The sequence below is a fragment of the Clytia hemisphaerica genome, unplaced genomic scaffold (genome assembly GCF_902728285.1).
Source record: "Clytia hemisphaerica strain Z4C2 unplaced genomic scaffold, Clytia hemisphaerica genome assembly, whole genome shotgun sequence".
NCBI classification, from domain to species: Eukaryota; Metazoa; Cnidaria; class Hydrozoa; order Leptothecata; family Clytiidae; genus Clytia; species Clytia hemisphaerica.
The window spans coordinates 1487241-1504688 of NW_027103595.1; the positions used below are offsets into that span (position 1 = coordinate 1487241).

Consider the following 17448-nt stretch of genomic DNA (forward strand, 5'->3'; position numbering starts at 1 on the left):
AACAAGAAATCCTATTTATCCTCTTAATATACGAACTGAACGTTTCCGTAACACTTTTTTTCCGTACTGCATATCTCAGTGGAATGTTCTGGGAGGTAATATACGAGATCTACCTTCAATTAAAACTTTCAAAAAAGCAATCTATGAATTTTTGAGACCCAAGCAATCCCATGTTTTTGATGTTCCTGACATTCAAGGAGTGATCTTTCTTAATCGACTTCGGGTCGGTTTCAGCCATCTCAACGAGCATAAATTTAGACATGGCTTCCGCGACACTTTAGACCCTTTCTGTGGTTGCCGTACTAACTCTGTTGAAAACACTCAACACTTTCTTCTGCACTGCTCTATATATTCCCATGCAAGACAATCTTTGTTCGACAAACTTCAGACCCTAGGCATTATTTTTCATCCGCCACTTAACCCTCCTTTTTTCTGTCGGCTTTTATTATATGGGGATGAAAGTTTGACTTCAAATCTAAATAAATCTATTCTTTGTTCTGTTGTTGAATTTCTTAACGAGACTGGAAGGTTTAGCGGTGCTTTATTTTAGGCTTTTACCTAACAACTGTAGCTTCCTTCTCCAAGATTTTTTCTTTTTATTTTCTTTATTTACTTATTTATTTATTTTTTACATAGTCTAGTACCTCTGGCGATATAACGTTAGTTCCTAGCGGGGGGAGGGACTATATTTTATGTTTAAGTAATGTTTTGTAATATATGTTGGTAGTGTACACGTGTCTTTGTTTCAATAAAGAAAAAAAAAAAAAAAAAAAAAAAAAAAAAAAAAATTACAAAACATTCATATTTGACAAAGATCATCGGACTTCGACCGCCCCATTACCAGTGCCCCCATGGCAACGAGTCTTACAGTAAAGTCGTACAGATAGTATTTTAGGGTTTTACTAAGTGTCTGAGTTGATATCCGCAAGTGCTGATTCGTGCGTTGAAACAGTTGAAAATGAAACCTGATTATGGACTATACTAAAACGATCTACTCTTCTAAGATAGTACGGCTCAATGAAGTGAAAAAAACCCAGCAAAACAGAACTTTTTGATTCCAACAAGCTACCTCCTAAAAAGCTGTAACTCTCAATGTATTAATTATTAGTAAAAAATGATTATATAGCTAGAATTGCTCTTCACCAAAAATGAAGTTTCCAGAGCACCAAAGAAAAAATATTTCAAGTTGTTTTTAAACCTCTTCTTGATTTTTCATCACCATTCGTCTTCATTTATGTAAAAATTTTCCAAATTATTTTGCAAACGGTTATAAAATTAGATAGAATTGAATCATTGGTTGAAAAAGGCACGCGAAAGAAAGATCGGTGGGTCCCTAACAGAGCCCCCCCCCAGTGGACCTTCATTTCACGCAATCACGCAAATATTTTTTCCAAATTCACTCATTCACGCAATGTTTTTTGTTCATGCAAAGCTTTCCAATTCACGCATTCACGCAAGTGAAAAAGCCCATTCACGCATTCACGCAAACCACTGGGCCCCCTAACACCAACGGGTAGGTAGGATAAAAAGGGCCATAAAACACGTTTTGTTCTGCTTGTTCTTAATTGATCCATATTAAGTCTGATTGTAAAATTAAAAAAACTTCGTAATTATTTATAGAATCTCAGGTCGCTATGTCCAAAGTAAATTTCCAAGTCCCTTCCATCAAACAGGTATGTTGAAAATTCTTCTTTGGACAAGGAAACCTCGATACGATTTTCCCAGTATGTATATCACAAAGCTTTGATTTCTAATCTAATTTTAGGATGAATTTTCTTGTAAGATTCAATTTTTGCTATTTAGAAAAGTTTAAGCCAAATTCTATGCTGACTGAGAGATTGAGGTATTTTACATCACGAAACAGTGAAAGCAACATATATTGCAACACATTGACAGCTTCTACGTCCAATGAGTTTTGAACAAATTCAGTAATAATTTTAACTTTGCAACTTTGTATCAGTTTACCATGTCCTAAGCAAAATGCTACATCCCTGTCATCAAACAGGCAAGGTTAATCTCACTTTGGACAAAGGAAACTTGATGATTTTCCCAGCGTAATAGCACAAATCTTAAAAATCATAAAGATAATGTATATGAGAATGACAAACTCAGAAAACTTTTAGCCAAGGGTCCCAACTATAGAGAACCTAGAATTATAAATTTTGATAGAGCCTTGGAAGAGATTCTTCGAAGCCTGGATGATTGTATAACTAACATTGAAGCAAAATCTGGTATTAAAAAGTCAACCTTGAATGAGTGGAAAGAAGCAATTATGTCAAAAGTAAGAGATACAATCAACATTTGGAAGCCTAAAACTAAAGTTTTCAAAACTAGTTCTGTGCTTAAAGATCAAAATGTACAGCAATATCTTGAATCCTTCCATCGTAAATACGTCATAGTGACGATAGATAAAGCTTCCAAAAACTTTGCCTTTATTTGTAAGAAGTTCTATGTCGCCAAACTCATTGCTGAGGTTTCAGGCAATAATACATACTTGCCTAGTGACATAGACTTCAATACCATCATCAATACAAATGAGGAAATGTGTAAGCGCTTTGGTTTAGGATTGATAGAAAAAATGAAAACTCTTCCCATCATGTATTGGATGCCAAAAATGCATAAAAATCCTATTGGTTTCAGATTTATTGTAGCCTCTAAAACTTGTAGCACCAAACCGTTGACCGCAGTTGTTTCAATGTTTTTAAAGTTCTCTACAAACATGTTGAAAGTTTTCACAGAAAATCAAGATTCTTTTCTGGGTTTAGCAAATTTTGGGTGGTTCAAAATTCTTCACCGGTTATTGAACATCTAAATCGGATAAATGCTAAGAAAAAAGCACAAAGAATTTCTACCTTCGATTTTGCTACACTTTATACCACTCTTCCTCATGAATTACTTGTAAAAACTTTGACAGATATCATTAATTTCGTTTTTGATGGGGCATGTCGCAATAAACTTGGATTTTCTGCAAATTCAGTCTATTGGACAGCAAAAGGAAAAGATAACAGATTTTTTACCAACATTTCCTTATCAGAGTGTGTTGAATTTTTAATCAAGAATTGCTATTTCAAAGTTGGTAATCATATACTCAGACAAAACATCGGTATCCCGATGGGAATAGATCCAGCTCCATTTTGGGCTAACCTTTTTCTTTATTATTACGAATCTAAATATGTACAAAATTTGATATCTACTAGTTCTCCTAGAGCATACAATTTTCATTCAGTTGGTAGATTTATTGATGACCTTTGCGCTATTAATGATAGAGATGATTTTTTCTCATGTTATAATGATATATATCCGGAAGAGCTACAGTTGAAAGTTGAACATCATGGAACACATGCAACGTTTTTGGATTTAGATATAAGCATTGAAAATAACATCTTTCGCTACAAATTGTTTGACAAGAGAGACGCCTTTCCCTTTTTCATTGTGAGAATGCCACATAAAGATAGTAATTTACCATCAATCATCTTTTACAGCTCTATATATTCTGAGGTCCTACGCATTGCTAGATGCACTCTTCTTTTTGAAGATGTTCTGCCCAGAATTTCAGAACTGTTCAAGCGCATGCTCAATCAGGGAGCTGAAAGATCTTTCTTGCGAAAACAAATAGTAAAGTGTTTTGATAGATTTCCAGAGACTTTTATGAAATTCGGAGAATCTTTAAATGGTTTTTTAGCGCAACTGCATTTTGAAAAATTGAAACATTTTTTTTTTTTTTTTTTTTTTTTTTTTTTTTTATTATTATTATGTATTGTATGTTAGTTTTCTCAGTCATTTCTTTTTCGTTCTTTCCCGTACAGACGGCTGCACGGACTTTAGGTGTCGAACCGGGTTCTGGGCCTACTTTTTAAAAATTTGTGTTTTTTGTCGTTTGTCTTGTTCTTGTTCTTGTCTGTTGTTTACCTTTTTTGTTTCTTTGTATTTGTGTGGGAGTTTTTGTTTATTTTCTATGTTTGTTAGTTTGTTTGGACTGCGGGTCGGTTCAGGGTTATGCAATCTGGGGGAGGCTGAGTGTTGGACGTCCATAAAACATGTTTAAAGCCGCTGCACCTGTCGCAAGTCAGGGACTCCAGATTGCATTGGTTGGGTTTTTGAGTGGGTTTTGGTGTTTGTGTTTTTCTGCTTGGCTTTTTAAACTTTATGTCTATTGGTTTGTTGGTTCTTTTTCGCATAAAATTCTCATTTCTTGACAGGATGTTTGATTGGTTTGATTTATATATTTAGAAAAATTCAAAAAAATGGAAAAAAAACGTATAATTATAAAAATATTAGTGCCTTTTTATGTTTCATCTTTATTTTATTTCGTATTTTCAACACTTTCTCTCCTTGAGGTCAGATCTCTGATCTTCACCATATATAGTTTAGAAGTATAAAACATTCAACTACTCAAAATTGAAACAATAAAGAGATAGTAAGATATAATATATAAGTCTCCATGTCTTTTTTAATTGACCATTTGGCAAAAATTCAAAATCTTAAACTTCTAGGGTAAATTATTGCTTATGCCAATGACAATTGCAGGGTGTAAGAAAGCAAATGGGCGGCGGAATAAGCGATCGGAGGCGCTGTCGCCCTGAATATCATTAGGAATGAAAATGTTATGAAACGAGGCTAATTTGACTTCACACTCAACATCAACAAGCAAAACGTAATATAATTAATCAAATATATTTCTCTAGCCGTTGCAAGATTGAATCCTTGCTACTTGAAGAAGTTTTAGCCTTCTCTGAGGTAATTTCATATTTCCGAATGATTGAGGTCCTTTCAACATCAGTAAACACTGGTAATAATTATTCATAGCTTTAACGCTGCCTATTAAATCATTAAAGTTTGGAATAAATTCAACAATTTTAGAAAGATTACACTCAGAGCAACATATTGATAGCTTCTACGCCGCATAAGCTTCGAATATTCTCAAAATCTTTTTAAAAGGTTATTGAAAAAAGACGAAATTTATGGAACAAAGAGATGCTACGGCACCATTCAACAAGTCGATCAGGAAGAAAGCAGATGCAAAAAAATATGCGCAAAATCGTGGCTTCAAAGCCTAAATATAGGAGATGCGACTCTCGCCTTATTAGGGAACGAGAGATCAGAGGTGTGACAAGAGGCTTATTGTAGTTTAACTTTTGGACCCAGTATCCTCAAATAACAAAACGTAAAGATTAATCAAATATATTTCTTCAGATTTTGAAAGTTTGACCTTACCATTTCAAGAAGTTTAAAAGTCTTCTCCCTGTGGTGATTTCATGGTTTCTGAACGATTGAGGTCCTTTCAACATTAGTAAACAAAGAAAGTAATATATTGAAAATTTGAGCGCCGGAATTAGCGACTGGAGGCTCCGTTGCCCCAAGAATCATGAGAAGTGAAAGTTTTGGAAAGAGGCTAGTTAAACTTCAAAAAGCAAAACGTAATGAAATTAATCAAATATATTTCTTCAGCCGTTGCAAAATTGAATCCTTGCTTGTATTTGAAGAAGTTTCAGCCTTTCCTCTGCGGTCCTTTGTTATGCTTCCGAATGATTGGTGTTCTTTCAACAGCAGGTAAACACTGATATGTAATAAATATTGAAAGCTTCTACGCTTCTTACGCTCATTATAATTTTGGAATAAATTCAACAATTTTAGAAAAATTACACTCAGAGCAACATCTTGATAGCTTCTACGTCTCATAAGTTTCGATTATTTTCAAAAAACTTTTTAAAAAAGTTATTGAAAAAAGACGAAATTTATGGAACAAAGCGATGCTACGGCACCATTGAACAAGCCGATTAGGAAGAAAAGCAGATGCCAAAAATATACGCACAAGTAGACTAGTAAACCACGTCGTTGTATTTCGCTGCAGATTGAACTTGCAATGGGATCCATTTCTATATATGTTCACTGAATACAACGACTAGTTCCAAAAGGCGCTATTTACTAAATAAACGGTGGAGTGCTTTTTCTACCGCGGCGGAGTGCTCACTCAAAACAGCGCACTCACTCTCACGGATTAGAATAAAAAAGTAAACAAAACTCGGTACTTTTTATACTTTATTATTATGTTTTTTTTAATGAGACTCTTGAAAAACTAATTACTGAACTAAATTAACAGCATTCATGAAGCCCCTAAAATATTTTTTTTGAAAACTTGTTTTTTACTTTGTTAAATGAGAGGTGTTTTATCATCTTATGTGCAACATTTGGATATACAATTCAATTCACTCAAATCAAAACAAACTCACATCCTGATTATTTTTTGATTTTAATGTATTATAAAAGAAGGTGAGTACAATGGAATATCAGTCAATTTAGGAGCTTTTTTATTTTGAAAAAATTGAAAGTACTTGAAAGTACTTGAAACAAGATACCAACAACAAGACAAGGAGTTAAATAAAACTATATTCACAAAAAGTATGATTTGTTTGTCTGAATGAAAAGAACATAAACTGAACTGTACCTACCAATACCAGCTAGGTACTCCAAAACTAAAATATTCATATAAGGGGAAAAATCTCTTTCAAAAGAAAAAGATGAAAATTTTTGACTGCAGGTATAAGAAAACTTCTTTTTTTTATTGATGCCAAAAAGAAAAAGAAAATTATATGTATTTGTTCATATTGACCTCCAATTTAGCTATAAAAATTATATATAGTATACCTACATAAAATTACTTCCAAATCCAAGTAGATTGTTTTTAAATTGGCAAAAATCCAATCAAAATTTTCATAAATTTTATAAATATATAAGCAGTATAAGTTTTGAAAGACTTTCACAGTAGGTATAAATTTCAGTCTGAACGTGTTCAACAACACCAGGGGACAATAAAAAATTACAAGGTAGAAGTATGCTCCGGGGGAGGGGGCACCGACCTTGACGACCGACGGGGATGTGCCGCGCTGGACTGAAAAGTGGACCCTGTAAGATATGAATGTTTGGTAAATTTCGGACCATTTCAGAACGATAAATGATTCAATTAAAAAAAATCTGTGAAGTGGCAAAAATGACTTAAAGTAGACAAAAAATTCAAACATTTTCTAATCTTTCTAATATTCTCACTGTAAAAATTGTCAAAAATGACCAAAAATCGACCCAGTCAGGGTTACTATCTTGAAAATTAGTACAAATTTGGCACCCTATCATATATCTCTAGAGTCTGAAAAAGGAACCCTGATCAGCGGCATGTCCCCATAATTAATTTTGCCTAAGTGCCCCCTGGAAGTCTGAAACCCCAAAACATCCTCGTACATCTAACAATTTCATCAAGGTAGTGAAATCCAGCTAAACAATGGCCGGGCACCCGAAAACCCAGAAAACCAGTCATCTCAATGTAAAATGTTGTTATTTTGATTCACAAATAGAACCAAGATGTGTCTCACTGGTCAGCTTGTCAGAATATTGTTTTCGTATAAAAAACATTCAATTTTTAAATTCCAAATTACCACTTTCACTTTTCATCATTTCCACACCATGTATTGCACCACCAAAAATGTTATATAAATACCATTTCCATCTTAATTTTTGAGGATTTCTGTAGCCATTTCAGAGTTACATTCTCTGGGATAAGGTTATCAAGTTTAACTTGTACTATAGAAAAAGCAGTGATCCGTTACCCAAACAGTTTAGCATAAACATATTGAACATTCCCTGCAAAAAGTATCCTGCATGCAGTCATGGAATCTGTGTTCAGCTGTGTCATATTGTCATAAATACTGCACTTGTACAATAGATTTACCAACGTACCAAGCCAACAAAATTCCAAAGATCCCAGTGTTAAAACATGTCATGAATGTTTATAACCATACATAATCAAAAAATCTTTCAATCACAACAATCACATGAAAAAGTATAATCCATATAAAAGTTTGTTTGTTTTTTGAATATATCAACGTCCCAACCAAGCCAAAAACAATGTATGAATAAAGTATCTCAGATAGAGAATGCCAAGACAGTTTAAATCTGTGTTTATAAACATTTAAAAGCATTAAAAATCTTCTCTTCTCAGTTTAGCAAAGAAGTTGGAGAAGTCCTCGCCACGTTTTTCTGTTTGTGTTTATATATTTTTTCTCATCCATAACTCCGAGAAACTCAAATATTGCGATGAGAATAGAAGAAAAAATAAGCCGTGTCCATTCATTTTATCTTCCCTCTTTTTCGAGGGAACGTTGCCTGAGATTAGATTGAAGCAAAATCCCGTATTGCACCGTTTGGAACTAGTCTGTCTTTCCAATCCACTCTCCCGCGGCAATTTCTATTTTTTATAAGAACTCTTTATTATAAGCACTATTCCCGCGTTGCTGTGTCGAAGGAAAGACAGACGCTTGCTAGTCTAACGCACAAGCAGCAAAATGTGGCTTCAAATCCTATAGGAGATGCGATTCTTGCCTTATTGGGGCCCCGGAATGAGCAGTACCGTAGCCAAGAGGGGTGCAAAATTTGTGTAGGGGAGCAGATTCTTATGGCACTGTAATTATATTCATGATACTAAAAAGATGAATTATAACGACATAAAAATCTGCTCTCCTAATAAATGATCTCATTGTAGTTTATTAACCTTTGGACGCAGCAAAATCAAATAACAAAACGTAAACAACAATTATTTCTTCAGATTTAGTAAGTTTGACCTTAGCATTTTAGAAAGTCTAAACCTTCACCCTGTGGTAATTTCATGGTTCTCGAACAATTGAGTTCCTTTCAACATTAGTAAACAAAAAAATATATCGAAAGTTTCTACGTTCCATAAGTTTTGAGTAAATTCAAAATTTTAAAAGGTTATTGAAAAAGCCGAACTTTATTGTACAAGGAGATGCCATGATGTCTTTCCACAGGTCGATCAGGGACAAGTTTTCATTCTTGGAAAAAATGTTGATATTAAAGGAGAGGAGATGAAAAAGGGTACCCTCTCCAAAGCACGTTACCCTCTATATTTTTAATAAACCCTGCAATTGTAAAATATTGTCATAATTGCACCATAGTATAAGAAAGCCGCGGCTGGAATGATAACATCTGAATTTCTGTTATTCTATCTCTGTCGTATTTGATGACTATTTGTTGATCAAGAAATCAGTAATGTAGCATCTTTAATGGTAAATTTTATTGGTTTGTCGTTAATACTTACTTCTCAGTGCGTTTTAGACATTAATGATATGCTCTTGATAATACACTTGCATTATAAAATCATTGTAACGGAAAAATCAACACTAAGAAATTGAAACAAGCACAAAATGGCTGGGTTGAAAGAACTCAAAAATTAATGAGGTGCCTCGAAATGCCTTCGCAATATTTCAGTGAAATCTTTTTAGAAATCAATGAAAAAGTACATCAAGATAACACTGTGAAAAATTCAAGCCAGCACCTTCAAAACTTATCATTTAAACTGACAGGAAAGTTGTCATCTTGAATATAGTTCTTATAATTTCAATTTTAGCGAAAAACTATGTTTCCACAAAATACCCCTAAAATATGTCCAAAATTAGTTCAAGTGTTCTATTGGGTACAGATTCAAAGATATAGCAACAAAAAAACTTTTTGTGAAGGAAAATAAAAGAAAAATTTCAAAAACTATCTACCAATAACAAACTGATCATCTTGATGTTCTTATAAAGCTCGAAGACAGAGATGGAACAGCAATTAACTGAAAAGACAATGTGGTGCATATTCCAGCCGCGGCTTTCTTATACTATGATTGCACCTACAGTAGGTGATATTCTGGGGAAAATTTTTAAGAATCAAAAAAAATATGTACGACCATAAAACTTAAAGATCTGGACAGCAATAATTGAACGCCATGTATAAGACGAATGATATCAACCCGATCGAAATAAATGCTGACACGAAAATAATAATGACTAGAGTTGCATATGTGATTGAATCACATATGCAACACCTGTTATTAATATTTTCGTCTTCATATTCCCCGTCGGGGTTATTGTTAAATCCGAACTTTATTATACAAAGAGATGCCATGATGCCTTTCGACAGGTCGATTAGGGAAAATGTTTTATTCCTGGGATTTCAAAGAAAAGGAGAGAAAGAAGATTATTATCAGGGGTCTGGTAACAATAAAATCATCTCACAAACTAAAAAGCCATCAAGATTTACTTACTCAGTTGCTTTAAGTGCGTTTTCATCTCTTTGAGAATATTAATTTACTAGCAATTTTGAAAACCCTATAACTTTTGAGTCATATTATTTTTTGGTTTATTTTTTTTAGCTATCGACAAATAATATGACGAAGTTACTTTTGCTTTAAAAATATTTGTATTATTGTTTTTATTTACTCCAGGAAATGGCTTTTAAGTCAAAAAACATACATTTTTTCGATATTTTGGCTGTTCCGCTACCCTAATTTTTTGTTTTATGCTTAGATATTTTCACAAGTTATTCTATAGATGTGTAGGTTATTGAATCAAACTGGCGAACACAAAAAAAATATTGACTCCAGTCAAATATAGAGGGACAAAGGTCATGATAATGCAATTAGGCGACATAAAACAGCTTTTTTCGACTCTTTTAAAATATATTTTTTGAGTTCGCCAGTTAGATTCGTAAAAATTAAATAATTGGCTACCTGAATGACCAAAAAAAAATTGAAATATCTTAAGATTTGACTAGCGGAAGACAGGGTATAAGTATGTACCCTACCTTTTTGAGTGGTCATTTCATATAATCTCCCTTTCCATGTTTGAAAATACGTTTTGTGATTTTCTCTTTACAGTATGCAGCACTAATTGAATTTAATACAAAAGACTTGTTTAACAAATTTAGTAGTAAACATCTCTAGTAAACAAAATGAGAACTTCCAATATACAATTTCGAGAAGCGTCTTCTTGCAAAGTAAAAAGTTACTGAGGCGTGACAACACGCACTTAAAGAAACTGAGTACGTGAAATTGCAGAATTTAAAAAATATGATTTATGAAGCAGCAAACAAAAATATTAATGTTCAAGCTACTGTGTGGCAGCTTCCAACAAAAGTTTAAAACGTACTGACTTGCTGATCCAAGTAAAAGTTGGTAAAATGAATTTGAGATTTCATTTCAGGGGCTTTATGATAAGAATTAAATACCCTCTCCAAAGCACGTTACCCTCTCTATCTTTAATAAACCCTGCAATTGTAAAATACTGTCATAATTGCACTTAGGTGGTATTCTAGGAAAATTGTTAAGAATCAAAAAAATATGTACGACCATAAAACTTAAAGATCTGGACAGAAATAATTGAACGACATGTAAAAGATGAATGAAATCAACCCGATCGAAATAAGTGTTGACATGAATATATTAATGACTGGAGTTGCATATGTGATTGAATCACATATGCAATCACATATGCAACACCTGTTATTAATATTTTCGTGATTGTACCGACAACATCCGACTCTTTATATTTCCCGTCGGGTTATTGATAAATCCGAACTTTATTGTACAAAGAAATGCCATGATGCCTTTCTACAAGTCGATTAGGGAAAATTTTTTATTCCTGGGAAAACTATGATTTCAAATGAAAGGAGAGAAAGAAGAAGATTTCCAGGGGTCTGGTGACTATAAAATCATCTCACAAACTAAAAACCATCAATATTTACTTACGTGAAATTGAAGAATTAAAAAAATATGATTTATGAAACAAACAAAAACTTTAATGTTCAAGCTATTGTGTGGCAGCTTCCCACAAAAATTTAAAACGTACTGACTTGCTGATCCAAGTAAAAGTTGGTCAAATGAATTTGAGATTTCATTTCAGGGGCTTTATGATAAGAATTAAATACCCTCTCCAAAGCACGTTGCCCTCTATATCTTTAATAAACCCTGCAATTGTAAAATATTGTCATAATTGCACTTAGGTGGTATTCTAGGAAAATTGTTAAGAATCAAAAAATATGTACCACTATATACTTACAGATCTGGACAGAAACTATTGAACAGCGTGTACAATGCGATCGATATCAATCCGATCGAAATAATTGCTGATATGAATATATTGATGACAGGAGTCGCATACGTGATTGTACCGACAACATCGTCTTCATATTCCCCGTCGCTGAAAAAAGAAAGTGAGATTTTTTAGAACTATACAAACTTTCTGAAAATGGATGGGTTAAACAATAAAAGTCACTGTTGACTCTCTCTAATTCGATCTTTAAGGGACCAAGAATTTTCTTCGAATAAAGAGAAAGATTTTCCAGCTGAGCAGACGGATGCTTTAATTCGAATTATAGAGATTCGAATAATAGTGATTAGAGAGAGTCGAGTCGGCATTTTTACAAGGATATCTCAGTGATCTAGGACTTTAAGAGAGTCTTTCAATTGTATTTATGGGGCCCATTAGCCAGTAAGCTTAGCTTATTTGAATTGAGTAGAACCTGGGAGAAGCGGTATTCGAGCCGAGAAACACACTTGGCCATCTCGCTCCTCTAATTTAGAACAGTAGTCTTCAGTTAGATTTAACTTTAATTTTCCAGCATAGTATCTTTGCTCTTTTTCCACGTTAAATATTTAGCGCCATTATAATTATCTAAAAACTTATTTATCCTTAAAATTGCTGAAAGAAATTCATTCATGTTAAACCCCCAATTCTGAAGGATCATTACTTTGTCAAATATAAAGACTAGCGCGATGATCTAGAAATTGTTTTTCGGCAGAAAGTTTTAGCAACTCTACATTATCATAAACAAAAACTTGATAATCCTACCTTTCACAAGTGTTTGAGGAAGCAACATGGTTAGCAGGGTCAACATTTTGGGTAAACGTATCTTCTGGAGATGCATTCTCCGTATTGTTGTCGAGAACAACTTTATTAGATTCATTGTGATTGGTAACTTGTTGGGGGATATAGTTCTGACTAGCCTAAAACGTACAACATAACAAAGAAGTTGGAGATGATGGAGCTGGGTTAGGTGCATTGAATTTAAAACCCGAATGGTAGATCTAAGCGCTTTCTTTTTTTTACGCGACATATTTGTCAAATTGCCCATATAGTTTACTTTCAATTCTGCGTTTATGTGATTGTGTAAAAACCACACGAGCCACACGGTTTAAATGGGAAATAATTTGTTTAATTTCCCATCCAAGAGTTTTAACTCTAGATTCTTAAGTGCTTTAAAATCAATGGTTCGGCAGTTAACACGTTTTTTTATAAGAACAAACTATATAAGAACATAAAAACAAACTTGTAAAACAATTGAACAGTCAAAATTTGGTTTGATTTTCTATTTTGACATGTGACATTTGTTTTGATTTTGTATCCGCTCCTTTTACAAACTTCGCAAGTACTGTTATATGAACGTTGTGAACGTTAGATAAACGTTGAAACAACGTTGTGTGCCAGCTGGGCAGTACCTGTGGAAGATATGTGACGCTGCATTTGGTGATGGACCTGTTCAACTTTGAAAGTTCACTTTGAGCAACTTTCGTCATTAAGTTCGGTATGCCGTCAAAAGTTCTTTTCCCTGTGTAAATGAAACAGTTCGTTTTGTTATTACATTTGACCCTTATTATAAAGCATGGAGGTAGTTTCTCATTCCCGGTCAACCAAAATTTTTGATCAGGTTTTTTTTAATAAAAGTTGTACCCTAATGGTAGCATTGCTCTAACGGTGTAAATGCATCGAAAGCGCTAGATCTACTTTTCCTGGAATACTTGTGATGATGTAGCGCTGTTTGACGTCAAGTTTAAACACTGCAATGGCTTCTTTGCGGGTACCACTTTCAAAGAAATTACGATCAAAGATGGCAGATAAAGCTCCAGAGTCTAGGGTCTTAGAAAGGCCAGTGATAACAAATTAACGTCAGAGAACGCTACACAACCTCGTCCCCGTGTATCTCACAGGCTTTAATTACTTTTCTGATTGACGCCAGAGAAAACCCTGGTGTTGTCTGATGCGAATTCTCCCTTTCAGAGGGGACGTATTTTAAGCAATTTATATTGTAACGTTTTAAGTGCTATATCTCGAGATTGGATAGGAGCTGGGAAGCTGGGAAGTCGTTGACCCCTCATTTGATCGGAAATTTAATGGAGAATAAGTTGGGAGGGGTAATAGTGGGTATATAGAAACTATAAAAATAAATATATTTAAATTGAGGCTTTTTGGGTCCGATGACGTCATCAAAACCTTAAAAATACAATATCTTGAGTTTGATAAGGATATAAGCAATGGTTGACCCCTCATTGGATTGGGAACCAGCAAGAGAATCTTTTCAGTCAATGAAGTAATACTTTCAGTGAAGTGAAAAGTTTATTACCCTTTCGATGACGTCACTTAGGTCCTAAATGACGTCACCAAACATGAAATATGCGATTCTTCAAGCTTCGATTATTGATAAGTGGTAATATTTCGTTTTTTCGGCTTAGAATTCAAGCTTATTACCCTCTCCCATCATCCAAAGGGCTTTTGATGTGTTCAACAACACTCTTACTATTAATATCATTGGAAATGCCGAGGGAAATGCAATGGTTTCAAATCCAGGAACAAAATGAAATCTGACGTTTTGTTTTTGAATTACGTAATCTTACGCGTTCGAAAACCAGACAATGCCAGGGTATTATCTAGCGCTATCAGTAAGCATTAAAAAGCTGGTAATAGGCAGGGAGCGAGGTTGTACGCTACATCATCACAAGTATCGGAGAAGTGCTCTCTACCATTAGGGTACCATTTTCAAAAAAAAAAAAAAAACCCGAGCAAAGATTTTGGTAGATTAAGATTCCAATACAGCATCACTGACATGATGCTTATCTAGTATTCCTTTCATTGCAATATGATGGGAGGGTCTAATATCATACAGGGTTCAGGGGTCTAGAAAATCTTTTATTTAATCTTCCAAGCTATCTAATAACTCGCTAGAATATCTTGATATCTTAATATAAATCTACAAATAATCTTGAAGCTGCGACTCAGAAAGAATTTTTATATCTTTGATTCAAAATGTAAAAGTTTACCATAACTCTAGGATCAAGTCAAAAACATTATCATTGTAACTCACAAGTCATGATATTCATGACGTAATGTTTTCTACTGAAAGACCCCGGTTTTTGCCAGTAGTGGCAAATTCTATCCAACTTTTGTCTAGTTTAAATAAACTCTTGCTACGTAATGAATATCATGAATATGGAGCAAACGAATGAAATTGATATATCGAGTTTCTAACTCATCAACTCACTTTCATCTAACTCTTCATCGACACCCGTCTTGACCACAAAATGTTGTAAAAATGCTGACTCTTCAAAATCAATCTAAAAATTCACAAAAAAGAAAAGTTGTAGAGCTAAACTAAACTTAAATTTGAATAGCCCAAAAATTTACATATTTTTTATAAGAACATCAAGAATTCTTGAAAGCTTTTTCGTTCTCAACTTTTCAAATTTTAAGCCTCTATTAGGCTATACTCAACATGTTCTTATTTACACCATTTTGGGAGCGTTTTTATCCATTTGGCTAAGAAATCGGATGTTTTAGAGTCCACAAAGTCTTAAAATATTCTTAACTTGTTCTTAATATTTTGGCCATCGAAGCTTTATGTTCTTATAAAAAATACAAATTTGTTCTGATCCATCGACTCTCCCAGACGGCACACAGCGTCAAAACAACGTCCATGTGACATTCATAACGTCCAAATAACGTTATTTGAACGTTAAAACAACGTTGTGTGCTAGCTGGGCTACCATCTCATGAATTCGAAATCTTATGTGATGAAATTTCTCAACTTTTACTTAGCTGACAAAATGCTTTCTTTTCTTGTTAGAAATCTAATAACTATAGAAGTTCCTGGGATTTTCAGTAAAGGGAACATATATTTATTTTATAGGACGACGATAAATCAGCACTGTTACCGTCCTCAACTTTGCCGTTCAAAACTGCGAGTTATTCCCAACCGTTTCAGTCACTTTATCGTCCTCAAAAAATGCAAATAAATTAAATTCGGTAATATTTACTTGAGGTACAATCATGGTCGAAATCTATTGAGAATTAAGCTTATTTCCTCGTTTTTCGAAATTTGGAGTTCGGGCGAGAAAGTCGATTTTGGGCCATCTCTCAAATTTAATAGGATATTTCAATTTAGATCGGGTTTAAAGACCCCCAGGCTATATTATGAGCCTTATTGGACCATTTTTGATTTTTTGGATCCTCAGATCCTAAGGTCTTAAGTCTCATTTAAAACTCAGAGTTAAAACTCTACCCTTCCAACCTACTTTAGAGCACTTACAAATCGATTGTGGTTTCAAAACTTCCCGCTGGATTTCCCTTTTTTCTCAAATATTACGACCATGATTGTAGCGAACCAAATTTCTAGACCTGCTAATTTTTTTCCTTGTCTTATTGGATTGACGAAAATCGCCGGACCTGAATAAGACTTCTGTCTTGCTCATATGATTTGAAGGGGGGTTCAACTTACGATGTGTTTGATGAGGTTTCCCAAACTCAATAATTCTTTGGAGAAAGTTTCGTTGATTTCCTGGATAATGTGCAAGTCTTTGGAAATTCCTTTGCAAATGTCACCGATACAGATCGCATGGAAAATCGTCTGTAATGGGTAAAAAGCATAGTGAATGAATGAATGAATGACTGGGTTGGGGTGGGTGGGATGGGATGGAATGGGATGGGATGAACGCATTTAAAGTCCTTTGGATGTTGGGAAGGTGGCTTAAACACAATGAAATCAAAATTAAAGGGAAGAATTCTCTTCAAAGTTTGACTCTATCCCTCACGGGTGACGTATCTTTTAACCATATTTTGAAAAAGGTTTTTGTGGCAAAAATGATCAGAAAGCAGAAAAAGGGCGTCATTCCCAAATTACACCATACCGGCGACCAGCGACGTCCGAGACGGCTCTGCAATTAGATTTTTTTTCTCGCTTCGCTCGCGTTATATTTGCCGTAGTTCTTGATGTTTAGGAAAACTTTGATGACAAGATAAGCGGGGTGCAGCCCGGGGGGGGGGGGTAATTAGGCAAGAGAAGGGTATGGTTATGTACCGGCCTTAAAGGTGCCTTTTTTGAAACATGGCAGTTTGAAAAATTGGAAAATCAAACTTCAGTCCCACTAAGAATCGGAAAAATAGGAAAATTTCAACTTTTTGTCCCCAGAAAGATAGAAATTTGGTCAAATTAGTTCCAAAAAGTTAATTAAAATTCACACAATTTCCCTTGTTTCTTCTCCTCTTTATTTTGCTAAGGGTCCGAGGGACAGGGCCGAAAGTCAGCTCGCAACCATAGTCCCCCCGGAAGGCAGCTAGGACACGCAGACAGTCATGATAGCGTAATTCTATGTTGCTTTTTATAAAATAGCTTCGTCATAACTTCGATAACTTTTCAAATTCAACAATGACTTAGATTTACAGCAAAATAATTATCGACATAGATATTTAAAGGTCCCTTTTTACGAAGAAAGAACTCTAGTTTTTACCGCCTTTTGAATTTATTTTTAATGTTGCTGTTGTTCTAACAATATTTGTTCTTTTCTTTAACAGATTC

General features: G+C 34.3%; 1 protein-coding gene and 1 long non-coding RNA gene across 2 annotated transcripts in view; one reads left to right on the forward strand and one right to left on the reverse strand.

Moving 5' to 3' along the window:
* The window catches only part of LOC136801658 (uncharacterized), a 67829-nt gene extending 51805 nt beyond the window's left edge, over positions 1-16024 (forward strand). The window contains exon 3 of the long non-coding RNA XR_010845885.1: positions 15784-16024. This is a non-coding gene — a long non-coding RNA (uncharacterized lncRNA). The remainder of the gene's footprint in view (positions 1-15783) is intronic.
* Positions 1-17448, reverse strand: part of LOC136801656 (mutS protein homolog 5-like) — a 63438-nt gene that overhangs the window by 6464 nt on the left and 39526 nt on the right. The window contains exons 4-8 of the mRNA XM_067058300.1: positions 16372-16500; positions 15139-15211; positions 13322-13431; positions 12675-12829; positions 11883-12023 (exon numbers count right to left, since the gene is read on the reverse strand). Coding sequence (XP_066914401.1) covers positions 11883-12023; positions 12675-12829; positions 13322-13431; positions 15139-15211; positions 16372-16500 — 608 coding nt within the window. The remainder of the gene's footprint in view (positions 1-11882; positions 12024-12674; positions 12830-13321; positions 13432-15138; positions 15212-16371; positions 16501-17448) is intronic.